This window comes from Barbus barbus, assembly GCF_936440315.1.
Source record: "Barbus barbus genome assembly, chromosome: 1".
In the NCBI taxonomy this organism is placed as follows: domain Eukaryota; kingdom Metazoa; phylum Chordata; class Actinopteri; order Cypriniformes; family Cyprinidae; genus Barbus; species Barbus barbus.
The window spans coordinates 20263432-20290459 of NC_136729.1; the positions used below are offsets into that span (position 1 = coordinate 20263432).

Here is a 27028-nt window from a genome sequence, read left to right on the forward strand (position 1 = left end):
AAAATCTGTAATTTGTCAACTAAAAAGGCATTTGTCTCCTACATGTTTCTTTTTATAAGTTTCCCTAATCATTTTTTATTTATTTTTTTGTATTAAGCCCTGATTTTCTGTGATCTAGAGAGTTTGAAACACACCTATTCAAATGAACATAGCCAGAGGTGCACTAGTGCAGCTATACATCATTACACAGCCAAGACTCACAGCCTGGAAGCCACAGTACAAGTCTGGACCAAAAACACAAATTCAGAGCAACACTCATAACCCACATGTAAATACATCGAGACGCACACAGCAATACACACATACACAAACAGATTCATGTACACTTGAGGACGCACAAACACCTTAATTTGGGGGTCTTTGATGTGGCGGCTGCATGATGAGGATGATGATGAAAGCACGGTTATATTATGCAGCTTGCTGCCATTATCCAACACTACAAACAGAGCCAGACCAAGGCCCATCTTCCTCCACAATACCAGCAGTAAATATACATGTAATTGCCCAGCAGCAATTATCAGGCAAAATTAGATCAGTAATTACAGAGGTGAATTTAAGCCTGAGTCCTATTAGAAGCATCAGGGTTGTTTCAATGCACGACCAGAGAGGGACAATTAAAGACGGGCCGCCATGCAGATGGACAAGTGTGCTGTTCTGAAAAAAAGACAGTCTGCTATAAAGAAGTGCACTAGCAACAACTATTAGACACCAAGTAGAGCTGGACCTCATTGAGTTATTTGGAGAGAAATAAAAGAGTAAACAAGAGGACAAAAAAAACCTTTCGTGCTACACCTCATTTAGCTGTTTATTCACCCTTCCCATGAGACCTGTGAGGCCTTGCGGCTGATTATTTATACCAGGGTCACCATGGAAACCAGCCATCTATATTCACACACAATGCCCTTCAAACAAGACTGTCATTACCGACATCCTCTCGAAGTCCAAGTGGTCAGATTATTAAATTAACGACCTGTGAACTTCCTGAATTTCTCCCATATACTTTATGACACTTTTAGTTTTTTAGTGGCTTTTCATAATTTCCAATGGCAAGTTCATGTTCGTCATTACCGATGGTAAGCTCACCATGGCCTACTACAGGTTTAAACAAAGTACTAAGGAGACTGATGCAAATTTGGGGATTGTTTGAGTGTAGAGTGATGTAAAAGATGAACTCTCGAACCTCCTTATAGGGGCCATTCACACGTTTTTGCTTTTAAAAATGTAAGATGCAGGTATAGTGGAATGGGGAAAAAATGCAAAGTCTTGAGACGAGTTTTATAAAAGTTGAACTAGGGTTGTACCGATAGACGATAGTAACGTGTATCGACATTAGCCAGAGATATAGCCTGTGGCTGATGCCTTTGAAGATATAAACACGATTATTATTATTATTAGGCTAGTATTATCTAATTAATATTAGCGCTTAGCACAGTGTTGCGTGTTATAACCAATTACACTTGATTCTGTTGAGCATATGAATGCAACGGCCAATCCGAGGCATTCAGATGAGTCATCGCTGAAACACCGGCGTTTTTTTATTGAGTGTGCACGCGCGAAATGTGAGCAGTATAATTAATAACTTACAATGTTCTTATGTTTTAATTGTTAAATACAAATTCAGTCTCACAAAAATATTTTACGACATGACATCCATATGCTACTTGACTAAGATCAAATGTGTAGATCACACTAACATTAGGCTGCTTTTAGCCATACCCTGAAGTTGGTTCATTCTCCGGCTATAAAACTAAGGAAGGAATTAATTAAATAAATTAGCATGATAATATCATGTATCGGCGATCTCACAGGTTGACGACAGGATGATATGACACGAGATGTAAATGCAACAGTCAAACATGTCCATCTAGCACGTTTACAGAAAAACACTGGGAGTAGTGCAGTAGAATGGAATAAATGCATTCTTTGTGAACAGACTCTTAGATCTGCTAATTTAGAAAATGAATAATTTGAGGTTTGCTGAGGTACAGTCACTTAAATGAGATTTTGGTTTTACTAGAAAAAACACTAAGGATGTCCTGGTGGCCCAGAGGTGAACGTTTAGAGCTGCTGTCGAGTGAGCAGACAACAAATAAATCACTATAGAGCATAATGCAATGGAGAAAAATGTGGGGTTCTTGAGTTTTAGACAGACAGCCAGACTATCATTACCAGCATCCCCTTGAAGTCAAAGTGGTCAGATTATTAGATCAACTACCCGTGACCTTCCTGAAATTGTCCCATATGATTCGTGACACTTTTTTCTTCCTTCTAGTGACTTTTCAACATTACTGATAAACTCACATTTAATGGGTCTCAGATCGTACATTCACATCACAGAATAATCTTTCCCATTTTTCTAATTGACTGGTCTTGATGTCCTTCTTGAGCAGATATCTTTATTCTGCCTGTTTCTCATATTCTCTCAGGTATAGTTTCTAAATGTTCTCTTTTCTCCTGCTCTTTCAGTCCATCACATTGACTCTGCCTCTTTCTCGGTCTGTGCACTAGATTACTCTTTAAAGTAGGTCCTGGGGAGTACCCACAACACCGTCTCAAGCTCTCTCTCACTGTCTCTCTCCGAAGGTTGTAAATCAGTGGCAGTGAGTAATAAGGCCTTGGTCAGCTGAATGCAGTCGGCAGCGGCGTGGCGGCACACTCTTTGGCCTGGGGGAGACGGAGCGAAGGGCACGGTAGAAAATAGTTTGAGTGATACCTCTGCCAGATGAGTAATGAACAGTTCAAGCGGGTCAACTCATTACACGAGCGGCCGTTTAATTATTAATTACGTGCAGCAATCTATAGAAGAAAGGACACGTTGGGTATGTTTAATGTGTGTTTATGCTTCTCTCTCCTTCATCTCTCTGTGGCGTTCTGTTATTAGCATGTGTCAGTGAGTAGCTCAAGCAGAGAAGAGAAGGGAGAGGCTCCCCCCACACACACAATTAACACAAGTACTTATTAATTACTCACATAGTGGTGGAAATCACATTTAAATGTCAGAGTTACCGTGGCCTACGGGCTTTAACTAACTGCTGAGAAGACTGATGCAAATTTGGGGATTGTTTGAGAGTTGAGAATGGTACAAGATGACCTCTCGTAACTCTTCAGATTTGCTAATTTAAGGAACAAACCTGCTGAGGTTTGCTAAGGTACAGCCATTCAGATCCAATAGTTTTAGCAGATGTTTGAGTAACCATGTCATTTTACTATTAACTAGAAAAAAAAAAATATGGTTGGCCCTGTGGTCCAGGGGTGAATGTGTAAAGCTGCTCTACATAACAAAATAGGAAAGAAACTGAGATTCTTGAGATACATTTTAATAATAATTTCAACTATTGGGAACCTGACATAACGTCTTAAAAAATGCATTGTGTGTGTGTGTGTGTGTGTGTAAAAAACGTCATGGTAAAACTGAAATAGTAAATCTTCATAGTCCAATCTAAATTATCCTTCAAAAATGACTCTAATATGCTAATTTGCTGGTGTTCTTATAACCATTTTCAACATTGAAAATAATAAGAAATATTTGGCTAAATTATTTCTGATGGCTCTGGCATTTGGCACTGAAGACTGGAGTAATGGCTGCTGAAAATTCAGTTTTGCCATCACATGAATAAATTACATTTCAAAATATATCAACATAGAAAACAGTAATTTTACAATGTAATAAATATATTTCATATTCTTACTGTTTTTACTGTATTTGATCAAATAAATGCAGCTTTGGTGGGCATATACTGTACGTTCATACATGCACTGCAAACAAATACCACAGGGCCAGTAAAATCTGAAAAATCACTAATCTGACTGGGTGAAATACTGCACACGACTCTATAGACACACCAGAGGTATACCAGAAAGGTGCGTATATCAGAGAAGTGAGTTTAACACAAGAGCTGTATCTATTTCAAGGAATATCTGTGTTTAACTGACCCTGACCCAACTCTTCAGAGAGATAAGGGTGGGAAAATGTGTCAGGGTTTAGCTGGGTGTATTTTAGCGCCTAACGGATGTCAAGGTTAATGCAACAACTCTGTGGTCCATCAGTTGTCCAGAGCCCTGTCATGCTACATTAAACCAGCAAAATGAGTGTGTGTGTGCTTGTTTACACATGCACAAGAGAGAAATAGAATGAGAGAGAAAGAAATACAGAAAATAAATAAAAAACTGTGTTAAATTTAGTTATTTAAAAACCGTTGAGCTTTAAATTAGTTTGTGCGTATAAGAGAATATAAGAAATTTGTGTCATTTATTTGTTAAACTGTGATTATTTTACTGTTTGCCTGAAACAACTACAATTTTCTGCCCAACCCTCCTCAATGTAGTTTCAAGTTTAGCTGAATTTCCAAATCCAGAGTTAAGGCAATCGTTCCGTTCAAGACCTTGTCATCAGCACGTCCGAGCTCTCGACAGCTCCAGCTCTTCAGAGCTCAAACCCTGAGCAGAGCTGATAATGCACCTCGCTTCATTAGGAAACAAAATATCAGCTTTCCACCCCATTAGGGATGGTTTCGTACATGGGACACAGACTCACCTCATCAACAATGCACTGCAATAACTGAAGAGGCTGTGATAGAGGGGGGTAGAAGAAAAAGAGATTAGACCCCATACAATGTCCTTACAGTGCAAAGGAAATAAAATCATGAATGCAATAAAACAGGTAGCAATACAGCTTAATCAAATGCACTCTGACTCGGGAAAAGCCATTTGATCTGTAATGTTTTCTTATTTCTAATGGCACCTAATCTGAATACAGGCTGTTAAGAGAGAGCGTATTATTGTCTGGTATTAACTTCAGAGGGAGGCAACCATGCGAGGTGAGGAGAAAACTGCAAGGGGTTGTGAGAGGAGCCGCCTACATCTCTGAAAATACATGAAAAACACTTACCATTAAAGAGCCCTGGTTCTTTTGAATCTACAAGGAAAAAAAAGGGATTTAGGTGAGAGTGAGTAAGCGAGAACAAAAACATGCAATTAGCATGTTACAATCACAAGCGTTGCACCAAGACATGTTTATGATCACTGGGGGAAGAATAGGAAAACCCTGATGGCAAGATATGGGCATGATGTGTTAACATCGTTTACATAATGAAAACACAGCTGCTAAAAATCTGATCCTCAATTAGGATAAGCTTCACCAAGCATTTTTTCCATTAATTTCATATCTCCTGGATTTTATTTACCTCCAGGTTTATATGTTTGACTCTAAAAGTATAATCATGATAAACTTCTCAAAACGCAGTCTGGAGATAAAAAATATTGGGCTTATCTTTTGAAAGTAATATAACTTGTTTCAGAGGAATTGTTTAACATTCATAATCATGTGATAATAAAATACATAGCATTTTGGTTGGAAAGGGGCGTCCGAGTTAAAGGTAAAAAACATTTTTTTTTTTAATTCTGTACTTTTCTGCTTTGTAGTTCCCTCTTGCTGGATGTAAGCAATCAACTAACAGAAGGTTTAGAGCTAGACTGAGAACTTTTTCACAGATTTTTGTTTGAATTAAAATGTTACTTTCAGGGCAACACTCTGCTTGTGCAGTCTGGCTTAAACCTCCTGCCTGGAACTTATAGTTTCAACTAACAGCTAACAGTGTGAGACTGCTTTGATGACATACAACGCTAGTCATTGATTTTCTTTCTCAATTAAACATGGCCCAGCTCTCTTTAAATACCTGGAGACGCTGGACCTATAATGTAGGAACTAAACACAGCATTGGCTAAAACTGCAAAGCACGGCAATTACAGGACAATTAAAAGCATAAATATTTGTTGTATGCGCCATTTTCCATTGAACACTGATCTCCACTGAACAATCAACATTTTAAACACATCACCTCAGCTAGTGCTACCATTTAAGCAAGTTCCTATACATAAACTAAATGCAAAACAATGCTGTTCTGTTCTTGCACTGTAAAAATATTATATTTTTCCTTAAATCCTTTAAAAAAGTACAGTTTCAAAGATTTAAAAAACAAAGATTATATAACAAAGTTAAGAAAATACTCTTTTAGTCTTTCTGCTTCAAAATCTCATGCTTATTATTTGTGAAATTTACCATTTCTAAATAAAAACTGAGTAATTCCTGCATCATTTTTTTTTTTTTCTGTTTGTAACACTCCAGCTGTCTGTGTTTGTGCTGTTTCAGACCAATGTATGTGAGCAGGGCAGAGTTGAAGAAGAGTGATTTTACTGGGAAAAAGAGCAGCCAATGTTTTCTTTGACTCTAGGATCACTCAGAGGGGTTTCACCAGTGAGTGTGTGAGAAGAATGGAAAAACCTAGAGTGGAGCTGGTGCGAAATGATTACACAACGCTTTGCCCAAATTTTCTCTGAACTGCAAGTTACTCTATATTAACTTCTTGTTTACATAACTGTTGTATAAAAGTAATTTCACACTCAAAACTGTGCTGTTCAAGATACTACCAAGGCTGTGATTACCTGCGGCCTAAATAGCAACAACACTCTTGCTAGGGTGATATTGCTTAAATATAGCATAAAATATAGCAAAAAAAAAAAATATATATAGCATTAAAGCTCTGGGAGAGCAAAATCATACAGTATATTCAGATGAATACGAGGCTTAAAATGAGCTGAAACCAAAACAGCCGGAAAACAGAAGAGGCAACAACAAATCAATCAGGAGGAAAAGCGCTGGAGGCTGTATACACACGCCAGCCAGTCTGCAGTCTTCAAAGATTTTCCGAGCGAGCCATCGGGAGACGCCATTAACTCCTGACAAAGAATGCAAATTAATCCCAACATGGGGTGAGATGAAATTAAAGAGCCTTTTATAATCAATGACAAGATAACACATAGAAAACACACACACACGAAACGGCAGCATATTTGTGGATCTGAGTGTGAATGGAGCGGGGGCAGGGCATTAGAAGTCGATGCAGAAATACAGCGGCATCTCTCAAGATCTCAGAGCACAATGGACAATGACTCTTTGAGCACGTGTGCGTGTGTGTGTGAAAGAAAAAACAGACAGATGCCTGGGCTGATGTGAGTGACAGGCCAGGCCCGAGGTAGCGTGTGTGCTGGCTGGGTGGTGTGTGCATGCGTGTGTGTGTGATGCCTGCAGGTGAAGAGTCTGCAGTACCATATGGAGCTGTGAAAATTAACATCAAGAGCAAAAACGCTCTAGCAATGGGAGGTTTAGCTCTCCCTCTCTTTCTTACTGACTAACCCCCTCCCTCTTTCTCCTTCATGCCTTTCTCTCTCTCTCTCTCTCTCTCTCTCTATTTCCATTCCATACGAATTCAGAAATGCAGGAACAGGGAAAGGGAGAGTAAGGAAGATTAAAGGAGGAAGTAATAAATTAATGGGGTGTGTATACATGAAATGCTTCAGTATAATGCCTCTGGCTCTACGGGCCAAGAACAAAAGTTTTGCCATGCATTGGTTTCAATTGCTATTGCTTTATCTGATAATGATATACTGCATGATGAGAAGAACCTGAATGGATTTCACACATTCCCATGTCACTGTTAAAGAGGATTTTTGTTTTTGTTTTGAAGGGTTAGATACAGGCCAACATAAAATTATTATTATTTTTTTAATCTAATTTAGTTCTGCAGTCCTGTGAGGAAGAGAAATGCTGTACAATATTTAACAACAGATCCAATCACGGTTCCAGACACTGTGTGTCTGAGGAAGTGTTTGTGTGTACATGTGAATACATTAGTTTATATAATAATACTCTGTGGATTAACATGATAATGGCCCTGTTAATAGATAATGCTGGAGAGCAGAGGAAAACAATTTCAAATGAGACAAGCCTCCAGGCCACGGGATAATGCACACACACAAATGCACTCGTATGCAGAAACCACCCTGGCCTCTAGCCTCCTCATGTTCTAATGTCTAATGTTCATCTCACACAGTTTTGTTCATCCTATATGTCCGTCTCTTCTATGTTAGAAATATTTATGCTAAAAATGGATCAGAATTTAGAATTGATTAATCAAAGCACTCCTCATAATATCCTTCCAATTTCACGCATTGCATGTCAATTTTGTAACTTTCACCGTTGTGCACAAAAGCTTCGTATCAAGTGATGTGTGAGCTAAAGTACAAACACACACCAGTGCCAAGCCCAGTCTCCGTGACCGTTCGATGCTCAAGGCTTTGGCTCAAGAAGCAGCCTCAAAATGTTCCTTTCTGATTTCCTCTGCATGCCCTGAGTGGCTGCTTTGTTTTAATATGCTAATTAACCCAACAGGCATGCTGGGAGTAATTTATTGAGCATTAGTCAACATTTCCCTCATTAAACTCACTGCACTCTTACATGCAGAACTTTAAAAAGCAGAGTCTGATTAAAGAAAACTAGGGCATTGAATCAGATTTGGGTATACAGTATATACACAGGGCTGAAAATACACAACTGTCCAAAAGTTTGGGGTCTGTAAGATTTTTTAAAAATGTTTTTGAAGTCCCTCATGCTTAACAAGGCTGTATTACACTAAAAACAGCTTCTATTTGAAAATGTAGTGCATTTCTGTGATATACACTAAATGTTTGTGGCATATCTTATTTGTCAGCAGATATTACTCCAGTTTTTAGTACTCAAAAATCATTAACAGTTGTGCTGCTTAATTTTTGTGGAAATTACGATACAAATGTTTCAGAATTATTTGATGAATAGAAATAACTACATTTATTTGAAATAGAAATAAAAATATTTTATTAACATTATAAATGTCTTATGTCACTTTCAATCAATTTGCATTAACATTAATCTAGATTGTTTTTGTAAAAGTATTACTCATGATAAGTCATTCATTACTGTAATAATGTCTATCGATGTCAACGTCAATAAATTAAACAATTGTGTAAAGTGTTATGTATAAATTGATTTAGAAAAGGGAGTTTCCAAAGAACTAGAGAAGAATAAGAAACTCAGGCTGATGATACACGGGGCAACTTTGAGCAATTTTGCCGGGCAACTTTTGAGCAATGTTCCTTAGGCAATTTCCCATTGAGAATGGGTAACAAATTTCTATCTGGATATTTTAGATTGGTCATGGGCCCTGTTTCTCACCTGGTTGCCCATTGATGGCAAACATTGCTCAAAAAGTGCCCCGTGTATCAGCCTCAGTCTGCTATTTATAATTGATATAACATTTTCCTTAGGCTGGTATTCAAAAATGTATGTAATTTTGAAAGTAAGGCTATACTTGTCCCACAATTTTTGACAATCTAATTAAACATGTACAACTAAGTATACTAAACATCTACACCATGTCATGGAACAGGCACCATAAAGTGACATGCTTTGTGCATTGGGCACCATGTGGTTCTTAAACTGGGAACCCTAAAATGGGATAATCTTGCTAAATCCTTGAATGAAATCTGATTACAGAGTGGTTGGGATTGAGGAACGGAGCGGGTCTGCAGGACTGTACATAATGTCATGTAATCTGAGTAAACATGGATTGGATGAGCAGTTGTGGGATGAACAGCCAGTTAATTACTGCCCATACATTAAGTTCAAGAGGAAGTGGCCTCTAGGGCGTAGAAATGTAGAGTATTCAAGAGCTGAAAGTTAAACTGGTTAAAATGCTATCTGATTTGATGTAGTAGACTCACCTGTGGATATGGAAAAGAGCCCAGCGCCAACTGCCAATGAAATAACAGAGGGAAAGTTAAGTTATAATGAAGCACAGATGAATAATCACACCCACACACACCTGCATAAGCACGTGAGCTTTTACCAAAACATGAACATACTAAAATTAATTCCTTAATAATACATTACACTCATGTTTTAGCGCATTTAATTGCATATTAATTGCAATTAAATGAGAATGTATATATAGTTTATAATAAACGTACATTAAGTGCACTTTGTTGAAGTGTTTTTTTTAACCCACTTAGGCAGTCGTGGCCTAATGTATAGAGAGTCGGACTTGTAACCCGAAGGTCGTGGGTTCGAGTCTCAGGTCCGGCAGGGATTGTAGGTGGGGGGAGTGAATAACCAGCACTCTCTCCACCCTCAATACCACGACTGAGGTGAGACCCTTGAGCAAGGCACCGAACCCCCAACTGCTCCCCGGGCGCCGCAGCATTGGCTGCCCACTGCTCCGGGTGTATGTTCACTACTGTGTGTACACTTGGATGGGTTAAATGCAGAGCACAAATTCCGAGTATGGGTCACCATACTTGGCCACACACCACTTCCCTTTCCCTTTAAGTGGGAATTAAGCAGGTTTTTTTCAGTTATTTCATAATTTAAGATGTGGTTAATGTGTATTGACGAATGTACTAACAATCATTTATGTTAACTGAAAAAAATAACAACTTCAATGCCATTTCTTTTGAAATTATGCATGTCTGTACTATCTATAGTCAAGTACTTTATACAGGTACATCTCAAACAATTTGAATATCGTGACAAAGGTCAATATTTTTTGTCACTCATTTCAGAAAGTGCAACCCTTATATTATATAGATTCATTACACAGAGTGAAATATTTCTATCCTTTATCTCTTGAAAATTTTATGATTATGGCTTACAGATAATGAAAACCCAAAATGCAGTGTCTCAGAAAATTTGAATATTACATAAGATCAATAAAAAAAAAAGGATATTTTAAACAAATGTCAGGCTTCTGAAAAGTATGTTCATTTCTATGCACTCAATACATGGTAGGGCCTCCTTTTGCATGAATTACTGCATCAATGAGGCGTGGCATGGAGGCAATCAGTTTGTGGCACTGCTCAGGTGTAATGGAAGCCCAGGTTGCTTTGATAGCGGCCTTCAGGTCATCTGCATTGTTGGGTCTGGTGTCTCTCATCTTCCTCTTGACAATACACCATAGATTCTCTATGGGGTTCAGGTCAGGCGAGTTTGCTGGCCAATCAAGCACAGTAACACCATGGTTATTGAACCAGCTTTTGGTACCTTTGGCAGTGTGGGCAGGTGCCAATTCCTGCTGGAAAATGAAACCAGCATCTCCATAAAGTTTGTCAGCAGAAGCAAGCATGAAGTGCTCTAAAATTTCCTGGTAGATGGCTGCGTTGACTGTGGACTTCAGAAAACACAGTGGACCAACACCAGCAGATGACATGGCAGCCCAAATCATCACTGACTGGAAACTTCAAACTGGACTTCAAGCAACATGGATTCTGTGCCTCTCGACTCTTCTTCCAGACTCTGGGACCTTGATTTCCAAATGAAATGCAAAATGTACTTTCATCTGAAAAGAGGACTTTGGACCACTGAGCAACAGTCCAGTTCTTTTTCTCCACAGCCCAGGTAAGATGCTTCTGATGTAATGACCCTCTGTGACTTGCACTCTTTGTGGAGGGTGTTAACGATTGTCTTTTGGACCGGTGCCAAGTCAGCAGTCTTCCCCATTATTGTGGTTTCAAAGAACAAGAGATACCCGGAATTTATACTGTAGGGATGGTCATTTAATGAAGTTCAAATGTAAATATTCTAATATTTTGAGATACGAATTTTTGACTTTCATGAGCTGTAAGCTCTAATCATCAAAATTAAAACAAAAAAACTTTTTAAATGTTTTACTTTACATGTAATTAATCTAAAATATATGAAAGTTTCACTTTTTGAAATAAGTTACAAGAAAAAATTAACTTTTTCACCATATTCTAATTTTTTGAGATGTACCTGTATATGCTTTAGTATGTTATTCAACACTTCAGAATAAGTGTACTTCTTTAAAGCATGACGAAAGATTATTAAAACACTCTCAAATGCCCATTTATTTAATTAAAATTGTTTCCCATATTTTCAAAAAAGTACAGAGTGCACATTCAATACAATACAGTAAGTGCACTTCTTTTTCACAAGGGTTCAAGGAGCAGTTATTTATAATCCTGCCTACATCCCAGCATCACAGCAGGTGTATGTGCTTCAGCAGGTGTTATTCTGTGAAGTCCACAGCACATGTTGGAATAAAGAACAGATGTGGAAAATGCAGCAAACCCAGAAGCAAAAGTCAAACTAAAAATAAAACTATTTTCAACCCTTAATTACATTCCAGTTGCATTTAGGAAATTAATTAAAATCAAACCACAGTGCATTCATTTATTAAATCTAACATACCCATCTCAGTTCAGTTGGTGAGTTCAGTTCATTAGTTAAGAAATCTGCCAACAGAACATAGAGGTAATTCAGTCACCCAAACTGCTTAAACATTCCAGCAGCCGAGCCGAATCGATCACATCCCTAACAACATGCGAAGGTCAATACTAAATCATAATCAAATCAATATACTGTTCATCAACTCATGATAATGTCAATCCATATGGCCCTTGATATTTCCCTCCCTAAACGTCTCACTGATAATATCTAACAGTATTGATAAATACAATCAAAGGATTGAGTGGAGGGACACAATAACAATTCATCACAGCCAATGAGAAGCGCTGACAATTCCAAAATGGGAATCAATAAAGCCAATGAGAACTACCAGCAAGGCACTTTCAGTACACGAGTCAAACCACCATATTAAAATGTAATCCACTCATACGTACAGTTCTTGCTGCTGGTTTCTGCTTAGAAAAACACCTATTACAAAAAACAATTCACTATACTCATACACCTCTCTTCTCAGGAATACACACACACTTCTGGAACAGAGAACACAGCACTCTAATTACTGGACGTTCTGCTGGCTGAGTGATTGATAGCGTTTTGCCACACTGACTCCAAATCTTTCACTCTTACATACACACACACACACACACTCCTTTTCTTTAATGTTTTACTACACACACATTTTGTATTCCTTGATATTATTTCTTCCCCATTTAATAATCCCATTTTTGTATACAGAAACTACATGCATGCACACAAAATCTCATTCCTTACTTTATGCTCACATGGGAATTTGAAGGGAGAGGGTCCAAAACGATAGCAGAGTAGAGTCTGTGTGTCTGTGTGGGTGTGTGTGTAGCAGTCAGTGGGAGATCTTGAGTGTGATCCATGCATAGCTGTAGGCCAACATCTGTTTGGACAGGCTGCCTGCAGGGACTATCGACTGCACTCAGCAGAAACACTGACACCAGTCCACCCGAACTACAAACGCTGGGCTGTGTGTATACATGGGTGTTTATTAGAAATTATTATATGGCTGTTTTACCTCCATGAAAGAGATTCCTACGCTCCACACGTCTGAGTGAATACCATACTGTTCCCCTGATATCCGTTCTGGCTATAGAGGCAAAGACACAAAGACACATGAAGAATCATTACAATGCAGTGTACATATGAATTGTACTTAGTGTAGAATTGTTGCACTGAAGGCCAAACAAACATTCATTCCTGATTCCTGCGTGAGCTATTTAAAAGCTCTGTTGTGTAAAAGTTCTGTGTGTGTGTGCATGAGTGTAAATCATGAGTGTAAGTCGCTTTGGACAAAAGTGTCTGCTAAATGACAAAAGTATAGTAAATCAAATCATACTTTAGAAATCGTACTTCATTACAGGCACATACTTGACTGACAGCCTTTATAACCAAATATGTATGACCTATGCATTCTATATTCAGGTAAAATAACATTAAAGCCTCTGAATAGAAAAACTATTACAGGCATGAATGCAGCTTACCGCCATGTATGCATTGGTTCCAACGTACGTTTTAGCAATGGAGTTGACCAACTGTGGAAGCAAGCAGGAGAAACATTTTTAAAAATTAATAATTATTTGTAAATGATACATTAGTGTGGCCTTCACAGATCTATTTTGAGTTACCACTGTCAATCATGAGAATTTAGGATTCAACCATGCATTTAAATGTGGATGTAACTCAAAACTTGGCATTCTGTGCAGCATGAAAAATAGGACTTTAATTCTTACTTTAATGGATCATACAGATAACAAGCAAAGAGTGCTCCCTTTATAATCACTGAAGCTGTCAATCTCTTCAGTTCGGAGCAAGCTCACTCCCGAAAAAATAAAAAAGAAAGAAGATATTTTCAATGGTAATGTTTAGTTGCCAAGATTCTTCTAAAGATTATTTTTGTTGTTTTACAGAAAATAGTAACTCATGCGTGTTTGGAATAATGTCAGGGAGAGTAAATCTTGACAGACCTACAGTCATGGCCAAAAATATCGGCACCCTTGGTAAATATGATCAAGACGGCTGTGAAAATGAATCTGCATTGTTAATCCTTTTGATCTTTTATTTGAAAAATCCACAAAAATCTAATCTTTCATTGGATAATAAGAAAATAAAATGGGGGGAAATATCATTATGAAATAAATGGTTTCATCTGACCATAGAAGCCAGTCCCATTTGAAGTTCCAGTCGTGGCTGATAACTGAATATGCTGAAGTTTGTTTTTGGATGAGCTAGGAGAATTTTTCTTGAAACCCTGCCAAACAACATGTGATGTAGGTGCTGTTTGACCATTTATTTAAGGATTTCTGACCCCGAGACTCAACTATTTTCTGCAATTCTCCAGCTGTGGACCTTGGAGAGTCTTTAGCCACTCAAACTCTCCTTCTCATCGGGCATTAGGACGATATAGACACACGTCCTCTTCCAGCAGTTTCATAACATTTTATGTTGATTGGAAATTTTTTATTATTGCCCTGATGGTGGAAAAGGGAATTTTCACTGCTCTAGCTCTTTTCTTAAAGCCACTTCACTAATTTGTGAAGCTCAATTATCTTTTGCTGCACATCAGAAATATATTCTTTGGTTTTTCTCATTGTGATGGATGATTAAGGGAATTTTGGCTTTGTTTTCCCTCCTATTTATATTTCTGTGAAACAGGAAGCCATGGCTGGATAATTTCATGTTCATAATCACCCTGGAGTGCTCAAAATTGTGAATATGAATGAGAATATACTTCAGAGATATTTTACTCATAAGAATTTCTAGGGGTGCCGATAATTGTGTCCAACGTGTATTTGAGAAAAACATTCATTTCATAATGATACCCCCCCCCCATTTTAAATTCTTATTCTCCAATGAAAGTTTAGATTTTTGTGAATTTTTTAAAATAAAAGATCAAAAGGATTAACAATGCAGATTAATTTTCACAGCTGCCTTTGTTCATATTTAACAAGGGTGCCGATATTTTTGGCCATGACTGTATTTTTGGGGTGAACTATCCCTTTAAACAGCAAATTTTACTTTTAAATGAAGTGTTATGGATTTATCACAAGCATGAACAACAGTAATAGTCATCATCTAAAAGGATAAGCAGACAGAATTTGGTTTGTTAATGTTAATTAAAATGTTACAGTAAATGTTACATACAGAAATTAACATTAACCTACAGTACATAAATACATTCTGTAAAAGAATGCATTAACTATACCCAACTGATCAAACCTGTTTGATCAAGTGCTATCTTCAAAACCAACTAACAAATAGATTCCTCTTGCCTATGCTAATAACTGATGTAGATATTATGCAGTGACAGTACTGGATATCTACTACCATCACACCTCAACCTCAAAGGTGAAACATTACCCCTCTGTATGTACACAGTCAAGTATAATATAGAGAAGCCATCATATTCAGTCCTCTGATAGAGGCAGCACAGTTATCTCCGTTTAAACATTGAAATTCAGTACAGATGTGACAGCAGGTGACCTGAGCTCTCTTCCATAAGCTAAAGGACAGAGTATGAGGAACTGATTTAAATCTGCTGAAAAGAGTGTGTTATTGTGGAGTGTTATTGAAATGCCAGCCTGGTTTAATTTTAGTCTGTACTATCACAGGGGAGAGACAGTGAGATCCGGGCACAATGGCACATGTCAGCAATGACAGGACAAACATAATGAGAGCGTTCCCCCGTGGCCTGACGTGCGTCTGTGTGCGCGTGTGTGTAAGTGAATAAGAGAGACATAGGTTTACTATACAGTGTCATGGTCTGGACGGACACAGAGGAGAACACACACACACACACACACACACACACACAAGCACCTCATCCAGGGGTCAGCCTCAGCTTGAATCTCTTCGGGGAACATTGGTATGAATATTAATTAAAAGAGGGCCGTTTGGAGTGATTGGGTCCCATTGTTGGACTCCTGAGTGTATTAGAGGTGGAGAGACTGATGCTGACTTTCTCAGTCTGAGCTATTGTCTCCAGCCACACGCACGCACACGCCGTCAGTCACACATACTGAATATCTGGTCAATGTGGTAATTACAAAGAGCTGGAAGTGAGAGGAGAGGAGCAATCTAGAGGGGTATCTGGGGGTTAGGGAGCAAAGCCAAAAAGTCCCTAGAGGAATAAGATGGAGAAGAGAACAGAGACATTGAGACTGATGGGACAATGGTTGATCTGAGCTGACTCTGCTCACAACATACACATGAGAAGCACTTGTGTGAGTATATGCATTCATGTAGGCAAACAAACATGCACACAAATAGTTACAGGATACAAATTAACGTGTACCTGTGTGCTGACTCCAAAGTCACACAGTTTAATCTGACCCCGCGTGTTTACCAGCATGTTGGAGGGTTTCACATCTGCACAGAGAAACAATACATTTACACAGTGAGATAAAATTATATATGTCAGCATCTAATATTATAGATTTCACTAGATTACTGAACTTCTGGAGTGTAAGGAGAGTTCAACTTTTATTTTATTGCACATTTTAATAGGCAAATTTAACAAATAACTTATGCAATAAGTACAAATGAACAATCCTTTCATTAATAGTTAACTAGTTCATTTATCAAGGTCAATATCCAACATTTGGATATTATCAGTATTTTTACACATTTTACAAGTTATATAACAGTAGTTTTCTCACCTCTGTGTAAAATCTTCAGGCTCCAGAGGTATGTTAATCCTTTTACCACCTATAGACACACACGCAGCCAAACTCATTGAAAACAAACTCAGAAGAGACTCAAAAGGGTATGAGAGCTATGTCTGTAGAGGATTGAGCTGTAAATTATCTGAACAGTGGCATATCTTTGATTATTGTGAGAAAGTGTGAGGGAGAGGGTAATGAGGGTCAAAACTGAGAGCAATGACAATTCAGCACTAATAAAATGTTACAAAGACAAAGCACACATACACACTTGTCTGAGCTGTAACAGATTCTTGAATATGCCGAAAACTCTAAAATCCAAGATTTCAAAATTCCCTTATAAACTTATTCGATAACAGTTTCATGACTTGAAGAGGACTTACCGCAACAGCAATTCTGCCCAAGACATGCTCTGGGATTCTCCAATAGACATCCAGAGAGCCACCTACATTAAAAACATTTGTGAGTGATGCTTTCTTTTGTAATTGTTGCCTCCCAGATGCCTCACAAATGTCAAAACAGATGAGACTTACCATCCATAAACTCAGTGCATATCGATATTCTGTTCTCCACAAAGAAAGCACTGTAGAACTTTATGATGTATGGAGAATCACACTGTAAACAACACAATCAAATATTCAAAACTATGGTAAAACTTTTATATACCCATAACACATTTAGAAATGTATCATTAATGTACACTACCACTGGAAAGCTTGGGCTCTGTAAGATTTTTCTGTTAATGCTTTTGAAAAAAGCTCACCAAGATTGTGCTGCTTAATAATTTTGTGGAAACTGTAAAACAGTTTTTAAGATTCACTGATATGAAGACGGCTTGAAGAAAAGGATGTTTTTATACTTTTTGGCCAACAGTTTATTGACCAAACTTGAATAATTGAGTTTGAGAAATTCTGTATGATTCACCAAATGGTTCTCAATGATACGTCATGACTAGAAACATACATGATTGATTGTTTCAAGTGAAAAGATGTGGTTATTTGTTTCATCAAGACTTCGGCTGGTAGTTATTTATGTAAAGTCATGTAATGCTAATGCGGCAGTATTTTATTCAGAATGTGAAATTGGCTGATTATTCTGTGTGATTAGCTCGTTGTTGCAAAGGGTGATTTGTAATAAAGTCTATCCTGCAGCTGTTGTCAGAGCAGGTTACGGGAACAGGTGGACTGAACTACATAGGCATTGATCCCTGAATAATTCATGACACTTCTTTATACTTATCACAGTCATACACCTAATCTGAAAGCTGAAACCACACACAGCTCTAAATAAATTTGGTTTTTACCTAGAAAGTGGCTCCAAACTTTACCAAGAACAAAACATTGAGAGTATTCAGGTGTTACTTTTCACAGATACTCTCAAGGCTAACAAAGTGACACTTGAGTGCAAAATGCTCTAAGTTTAGTTATTGAGAGGGAGGTAAGAAACTGATATGACTAAAGCATTGTAAGTCACTGGTCATACTGGGTGAGCACATTTTCAAAATTAGGTCTGGAAAAGAGGACTGAACTACACATATAATACTACCCTATAGATATAGATTAAGTAATCAAGCAGATATAAAAAGAGGTTCAGACCTTATAAAGGATCTCAAGCTCTGACATGATCTGCTTCTGCAGCTCCACAGTGATGTCGAGAGGAATAACCTGCAGTAGAAGAATAAGGCCAGCATTTCAACAACAACAAAAACCCCCGTCACATTGACCTTTCTGAACTCTCAAATGAGCAACATGAAATCTCAAATGAAATCCATTCCATTTACACCCAAACAGAACTCTTAAGAAAAGTGTTATATCAAACTCGCATATCCAATGCTAGACACTTCGCCGCCTTATTTCCCCAACATTTTTGCATCGGGTAAATACAACTTGCAAACATAAGCAGTCATTCAAGTATACTTTTCTGTGCTTCAACGCTTCTGTTTCAGCTCGCTTTTGAGTTTGAGAGTGAATGCTTGAGAAACATGCTCAAAGAGTTTCTCTTTAACCAGAACGGACAGGAAATTAAACAGCCTACCACTTAAAAAAAATATCAAAAGCAGGCATTTAAACTCCCAAAGAGATATTCCAAGGCCAACGTTTCATCTAATATTACAAAGTTCTGAAATAAAAACAGTTTGTTTTTTGTTGCAACCTAGGTGTTTGATCTCTCTCTTCTCCACTTTTGTAATGAAGCAGCGACTAGCTAAAATGCTTCTTTAGTTAAGGTTAGATTATCAGCCTCTCACTGAAATAATTGATTACAGATAAGGCAGTAAGGCAAGGCCACGCAGTTAAAGCTCAACAGAGATCACTTACAGCCTTAGCCAAATAGATAGCCCTGCTCGAGCAGACCCAGGCAGAGCGCAGACGGAAAGATGAGCAGACACAGCAGAAGAAACGAGAGGAGAGCATGACAGATAGGAGATAAGACAGAAGAGAAGTGAGAGGATAAAAGTAAACTAAACAGATATCAATGAGGATGATGGGAAGGGGGAGAAAGAGTGGAAGAAATGACAGAACAGAGACCAGCTAAGATAGAAGAAGAAAGAGCCACTCTATGCTTAACTGAAGCAAAGTATGTAGGAGTGCTGGATTTCCTCTTTTGTGCTCTTCAATTAGTAGAGCACTATTAACATCTCCAGCGGTTAATCATTGCATCTTGCCGCAGTGTAGTCCACCTTTAACAGAGCCGCTTGAAGCTCTAAAGCATACAGAGACATGTGTATTGTTCTTACCTTCACCGCTACAATTCTCTTCCCAAGCAAGTGGTAAGCTCTGTCAAAATGGAAAAATGCACAATTAATGGCAATGCAAATTTTCTTAGCAGTACCTTACCTTTGTAAAATGTACAAACAAAAAAAATCTAAATGTATACGTACACTACTCTTCAAAAGCTTGGGTGAGGTTTTAAAGAAACTACATTTATTCAGTAAGGATGCACTAAATTTATAAAAAGTATAAGACATTTACAATTTTAAAAAAAATAATCCATTTTAAATAAATGCTGTTCTTTTGAACTTTCTATTCATCAAAGAATCCTCAAAAATCAGTTTTCACAAAAAATAAGCAGCACAAGTATTTTCAAAATTAATCATAAGAAATATTTCTTGAGCATCAGATCAACATATTAGACTGATTTCTGAAGGCTCATGTGACACTGAAGACAGTTTTGCCATGACAGGAATAAATTACATTTATCATTTATTAGAGCAGAAAACATTTACTTTAAATTATAACAATATTTTTCACAATATATAATAAGTTTTCACAATAATTTTTTTTCTTTACTATTTGTGATCATTTTTAAACTGCTGCATTTGTGAGCATAAGACTTCTTTAAAAAATATTACAATATCTTACGGACCACAAACTATGTGACATAACACAAACACAAATATACACACATGTATCTGTATTTTTATCTTCTGCATTTAAACATTTTAAACTTTGCTTAAGCATCCAAACACTTTTTTGTAGCCACTATACAAAAATATATAAACACTATACACGATATAAAAATAGGGACAGACATTCAATAATTGACGTTTAAGGATGGAAGCTATGTTCAAGGTTTTGTTTAAGTCAGAGCAACCTGAGATGTACATCCATGTGACAAAGTAAGACACCCAGGTGCTTTTTAAACATTTGTATTTATTTACAGATTATCAGCAGCTTAATCGCTATGAAAAAGAGCTCAGAGGAGGGGTGTCCTCATGCTAAGTGTCAAATGCAGGTGAGGTCAACCCTGAGTCAGTCACCTGCGAAACCTCAGACATTCTGAGCTGTGGAGCGTTATCAGCTCCGTTCCTGTTTCAGCGTGAGCTCTCCTAGACAGGCCTCCTGTTACAGGTCGAATTAACGGCAAAGCCGCAATTATTTAATTATGATCCTTGCTCATTCCGAGCAGTGGATCTGGTTACTGCAGTAGGTGCTGAAGAGGGGTTGGGTTACAATAACCCACGACACGGTCCATTCCACCAGATAATATACTATAACAACAGACAGCTGCCAAACGAGGGTGGATTCAACAACAGAGACATGCATGTTTATGTAAATGAGAAAAGAAACGACAGAACAAGAAAAAGACTGATTTGATTATGAATCTCTGTATGCATGTGCGTATACGCCTGCAGTAAACAAATTGGTAATGGTTTGTGTTTGAGACAGTGCATGTGATCTATGGGAAATAGATGGCTGATCTGGTTACAGCTCCAGACACCTTGTAACTCAGGCAAGCCTTTAATTAATGTCGCTCTAAGTGACGCGACGGCTAACTTCCCTCATTTAGAACAAAGACACTCGATCCCATCTCACATCAGTGTCCTTTGCAGGTACACTTTACACTTCGGAAGATTCTGCACCATACAAGATACACAGATGCTTAGTGATATGTTTGCTTATTGTTAACACAAAAATATGTACTGAAACTTATCTTAAAGTGTTCAAGTGTTATCATGGATTCTATCAAATACCAACAGATAAAAAAATCAATAAGTGACTGACTGTTAGAAATCTTATAATGGGCCATGTTTGGATCTTCCAACTGTACAATAATCCAAGCACAAACCTCAAAAACAACACACAAATGGGTCACTGAGCACAAAACCAAGCTTCTGCTATGGCCATTCCAGTCCTCGGATCTAAACCCTGTAGAAAATGAGTGAAGTGAACTGAAGAGAAGCAGCACCAACATGGAGCTGTGAATCTGAAGGATCTGGAGTGATTCTGGATGAAGCAATGGTCTCTGATTTTTTTGTCAGGTCTTCTCTAACCTCATCAGGCATTATAGGAGAAAATTTAGAGCTGTTAAACTGGAAAATGGAGTTTTTGAATAAAAGGGTGCCATTAATTGCGGCCATTGTGTATTAAAGAAAAACATTTATTTCATAATGATATTTCCCCCCATTTTAAATTCTTATTATGCAATGAAAGGTTAGACTTTTGTGAATTTTTTAAATAAAAGATCAAAAGGATTAACAATGCAGATACATTTTTACAGCCTGCTTTGATCATATTTACCAAGAGTGCCGATATTTTTGGCCATGACTGTATCTATATCTGTTGGAGGCCAGCTCATCATGGCTGACTATCGGAAGGTTGCTAGTTTCACTTCACGCATGTAGCGAGTCATAAGCATCACCATTGTGCCCTTGAGCAAGACATTTAACCCCAGGTCTCTCCATAGGAATTGACTGTGTAATATGTACGCTATAAGTTGCTTTGGATAAAAGCATCTGCTTAAAGGTGCCATAGAATGCATTGATACAGTATTTTAAATTGTTCTCTGATATCTACACAGAAGGTATGTGCCTTAGGTAAGGGCAAAAAATCTCCAGAAACGATTTTACATGTCCATTTACAACCCTAGGATTTCTCCCTAGAATGAAACGATCTGTTATTGGCTTATTTGGCAGGGTCATGAATAATAATGAGCTCTGCTCTGATTGGCTGTTTCACAGTACGGCTCATCAGCAAGAAGGAAGCACAGGGAGGAAAATATATATTTAAATACTTTCTCTCGCAGTTATATCGTCGGGTAATTATACTGTATATAAAACGCGGGCATCAGGGAGCCGTTATTAATATGCGAGGCATTGAAACTGCTTTTGAACGATCCATCGATCGCGTTATAGTTTCACTTCCAAGAGACGCGATCACACAAACTATGTTTACATTATGGAGCAACAGTACTTACCACACATTTCACAAGATCAGATGCTTGTCAGTGGTGCTCAGGATCTGTAAGTCATTCGCCATCATCCTCATCTCTCCTTACTGAGAGTGAAATCTTATGTACTGTCACAGGCTACCGCTAGCAAGGAGCTAACCATGTCCCTTTAGTGGCTCGCGTTATTTGCTTTCTGTGCCTTTCTGAATACAGACACCAACCCATCCCTGCACTTCACACCCCCTGCACAGCCTGGAACGTAACATTTATTGTGTTATTTTCGCTGTTGTCCGCGCTTGTTTATTTACAATACCTGCAGAGCTTCTGATGGTTCGGCCGGCTTAGAACAAGGGCGGGTTTATGCAAATGTTGGGGGCGTAGTGATCCCGACTGTTGCGTCACAGTCGGTGTTATGTTCTGATTCGCCTGTTTTTCAGTGGTCTTTTTTAATCACGAGATTTACATATGAAGGAGGAAACTATGGTGTTTGAGGCTCACTGTATGTCATTTCCATGTACAGAACTGTTATTATTTAAATATGCCAGGGTAAAGACAGTTTTTCATTCTATGGCACCTTTAATGACTACTTACTAATGCCAACTCAACCAATGACGTTGTCTAAATGGTCGCTTCAGGACATTCTGAGCAGTAATGTATCCTACTAATCCTATTCGCAAAGTTCAGCTAAAGTCCTTGAACTTTGACCCTGCTGAGTAAGTCATGCAGCGATGACTTAAGACTGACAGACGAGTGGTCCGGACGAGGTGACGTAGTGACGTGTGGTCCTGACCCCCGTAAATGTGTCCCTATTCTCTGTTTGTTATTTACACTCCAGAGCCCGAGGTAATGAAAGCTCTTTCATGCAGTATTCATGGATCTCTCGAAGACAGCCATCCCATGCATGTGCGTTTGCAGAGGAACACACACGCATGCAACCACACAAACAGGTTTCAATTACTGTGGCCAATGTGGACCAGACAGTTCTCGCAGTCTCTTTCTCAATGCCATCTAACCTGAGATGACCAGATGATCACCTCACCTGAAAGAAAGCCGCAAAGAGATGTGCGCGAGAACAAAAGCCTACAGCAATGGTTCTCACCCGGAGGGTCGTGACCCAAAAATGAGTCGCAGGTTAGTTCTAATAGGATCACAAATGGTAGGGACAAAAAAACAATGTCAAAGGCAAATAATCACAAACAATCAAAAGCTTATATATATATATATATATATATATATATATATATATATATATATATATATTATTATTATTTATATATACACATGTGAATATTCCCCAAAGCCTTGAATAGAACTATATATGACCAGGACTACGTTAATTTAAGAGTTCACATGTTTTGTGCTTATCACAACGCATTTTTAGCTATGAGTTATTGGTTGCCGAGAGCATAAAATCAATTCAAGAGCAATTTAGAAAGTGACATTTGTCTACATCAATCATTCTCTATATTCTTGTATCTCTGCATATATTTGTTCAGAACTCTAGTGTATGAATTTAAGAATGTTTTTGTTTATTTCTTGGATATGTGAACAAGAAACATGCTTATAAACACAGTAACACAACATCAAGGGGTGCAGGTTAGGTGAAAGCCTTACAGATTTTTTTTTATTTATTCCTAAGAAAAGCAATTTAAGTGAATACCCTTGGCGCCATCCTGTATGCAGTCTGATGGTCACAAAGGTGTGTGTTGTGCATAAAGGAGAGTGCGTGTATGTGAGCGAGCACAGTAGAGGTGATCGAGGACAGCTGTGGAGATGGATGGGAGACTAGCCTAAATTTCCCTGCGAGCAACATCAGAGATTATATTACATTTCACCTGCCGCTACCTGTACTGCACTGCAGCTGTCAGTCTGAGCAGGAAACACAATAACAGTAAACGTTACCCTTCTTTAAATATCATGAATATGTAGAGAACAAAATAGAACTAAAAAAAAAAAAAATCTTGGTATTACAATTTTGCATTGGTTTTTCGTGCCTGCTCTATACAGACCGCCTATGTTCAGAATCAGAACAGCTGTATTTCTCGAGCTAACACTTTAAAAAGAAAAAACACAGGGAAAAAAGGTTTGAATTAGGAGAAATTCAGCAGTTTCTTTTGTTTGAAAGGAAAAATAATTCTAGGCAAACACATTTAGTGCTGAGCTCGCCAGACTGCATTCTTGTCTGGGTTGCAGTATTGACTTTTTTAAAATGGTTGAACAATTTCCAACAACCCAGAGGTGCTCCTCCAGTAAGAGAAGCATATGATGAAAGTCTATGTTATCCACAAAAGCACACAGAGCCATGTCAACAGCATAGATTCAAGAAATTCATTAAATGAATTGTGAGTGCAAGACGATGACCTTGCCCTGTCCTGTATAGGCTGTGGTATATCGCTTTGGCACAGAAAGGAGCTTTAGAAGGATCAAAAACAGTCACTTCTACTTCACGAGCACTAAATCAGTGTTGCTTTTAACTTGCATATTGGGGGGTTGTTGAAGGATGTGTGAAAACATGAGCACATGCGAGACCAATGTAAAATTAATCAGAGTGCGGACAACAAAACATTTTTTCCTTTTCAGTTACATTCTCATGATTCAGTTTGCTGGCTCTAGTTAAAACCTATAGATTGAACTAAAAGGTAAAGAAGGCCTTTCTGAAGAGGCTGACCACAATCAGTCTAATTAAATCTCAAGGTAAAAACCACTAGAGCAACACTCACTTGTACACTGTTCCACCATTTCCATGGCCAAGCTGCTCTTGGTACTGGAGGTCATGTTCATTTATCTAAACAAACAGAGAAAGACTCTGTAGTTAACCAAAGAGAACAGAATCTAAATAATCAAGGGGGGAGGGGTGAATTGTCTATTTCCTTGGTGGGTATGCAAATGCATGCATTCATAGACTTGTCCCTATGAGATTGCCACTCCAGCAGTTTTCTATTTTTTTTCTTTGGCTCATGTGCAAAATGGTAAAATAAACCAAAGTGAGCTGATGAATTGAGAGACAGAAACTGAGGAAGACAGAAAAGAGAAAGCAAGGCAAAGACAAAAGAGACCCCACAATTGTAAAAGCAACACCAAGTGAAAAAAACCTACTTGGGTCCAAAAAAAAAAAAAACACTGAAATTCCAGTGATCGCCTGTCAATCAAGCTCTTCGCAAAGAGCTTGATTGACAGGCGATCTGGCCGGTCATAACACTGAATCCACCATCTTGCCCGACAAACAAATCAGACAGGAGAGTAGATTAACTTTGGTGGACTTAAACTTGTAAAATGGTGTTTATTGACGTCTTTCTGCAGCTGAAATAAAATACATTCTGATGTTCAAGTTCAAACATTCAAGTAGGTATTAAGTTCTTATGTCTCCCCATGTGTGAAAAAGCTAGGTGTGTTGTTTGATTCTGGTCTCAAGTTCGATAAACAGATTAATTCTGTTGTTAAGTCATGTTTTTATCATTTACGACGTCTCACAAACGTTAACCCTTTTCTTTCTCTAAAGAATTTTGAAATAGTTATCCATGCATTTATTACTTCACGCCTTGATTACTGCAATTCACTCTATTATGGAGCTAACCAATCTTCAATTAGACGCCTTCAAATGGTTCAAAATGCTGACTGGTAGTCGCAAATTCGATCGAATTTCTCCCATTTTAACTTCTCTGCACTGGCTACCAGTTAAACAGAGAATACAATTTAAAATTTTAGTTTTTGTTTTTAAAGCATTACACGGCCTCGCTCCAACTTATTTATCAGATCTTTTACGTTGTCATAATCCAGTGCACTTAGATCCGGCAACCTTGGAGTGCTTTTTGTTCGTCGAACGAGGTTAAAACATCGTGGAGAGCGTGCTTTTGCGATAGCGGGCCCTAAACTCTGGAATAGTCTCCCGGTATCAATCCGAATGGCGTCATCACTCACCTCTTTCAAATCTAAACTTAAAACATCTTCTGACTGTGGGTTTTTAATGTATTACTCAAATTGCATGTATGCTGTCTTATAAATTGTTATAGATCCTGTTTTTTATTTGAGCTTACTGATCTGTACAGCACTTTGGTCAACCGTGGGTTGTGTTTAAATGTGCTTTTATAAATAAACAATGAATGAATGAATGAATTCAAGTTTATTTCGTGCTTTAAGTAAATATGAAAAGATGATCGGTTCGCATGTTGCTTGAACTGAGGCGCTACAGTGATCTGTCACGACACATTAAAGAATAAGGTGTTGAATATATAAATTATTTATATTTATTCAAATAAATTATAAACATTTTATAATAATGATGATGCTGCTTTTATTATTATTATTATTATTATTAACAGCAGCATTTTTCATTAGTACATTATTAAATTGAACTATAAAAAATATGAAATCTTCTACCAAGTAATATGATATCATTTCCATATATCAAGAACTATATGCCTTAACAAGTACGCGTAGGGGAAGTAATTATCTTGTGAACTGGACCTGATGTGAAGTCAGTGCTCTGCTGACGGGCCACACCCTGACTGCTGGGGCCCAGTGCAGGACATCCGATTAGGCTGAAGTGTGTGTGTGTGTGTGTGTGTCCATGCGTGTGTGAATGCATGAGGGAGGATGCGAGTGC

General features: G+C 38.0%; 1 protein-coding gene across 2 annotated transcripts in view; it reads right to left on the reverse strand.

Annotated features, from left to right (window-relative positions):
- The window catches only part of LOC306875817 (dual specificity mitogen-activated protein kinase kinase 5-like), a 57658-nt gene that overhangs the window by 21816 nt on the left and 8814 nt on the right, over positions 1–27028 (reverse strand). For both annotated transcript variants that reach the window (XM_079426563.1, XM_079426564.1), the window contains 12 exons: positions 25146–25210; positions 19493–19532; positions 18354–18422; positions 17292–17373; positions 17142–17203; positions 16756–16804; positions 16392–16465; positions 13582–13632; positions 13116–13187; positions 9595–9624; positions 4889–4915; positions 4535–4567 (listed from right to left, as the gene is read on the reverse strand). In XM_079426563.1, the coding sequence (XP_079282689.1) occupies positions 4535–4567; positions 4889–4915; positions 9595–9624; positions 13116–13187; positions 13582–13632; positions 16392–16465; positions 16756–16804; positions 17142–17203; positions 17292–17373; positions 18354–18422; positions 19493–19532; positions 25146–25210 (654 nt within the window). The remainder of the gene's footprint in view (positions 1–4534; positions 4568–4888; positions 4916–9594; positions 9625–13115; positions 13188–13581; positions 13633–16391; positions 16466–16755; positions 16805–17141; positions 17204–17291; positions 17374–18353; positions 18423–19492; positions 19533–25145; positions 25211–27028) is intronic.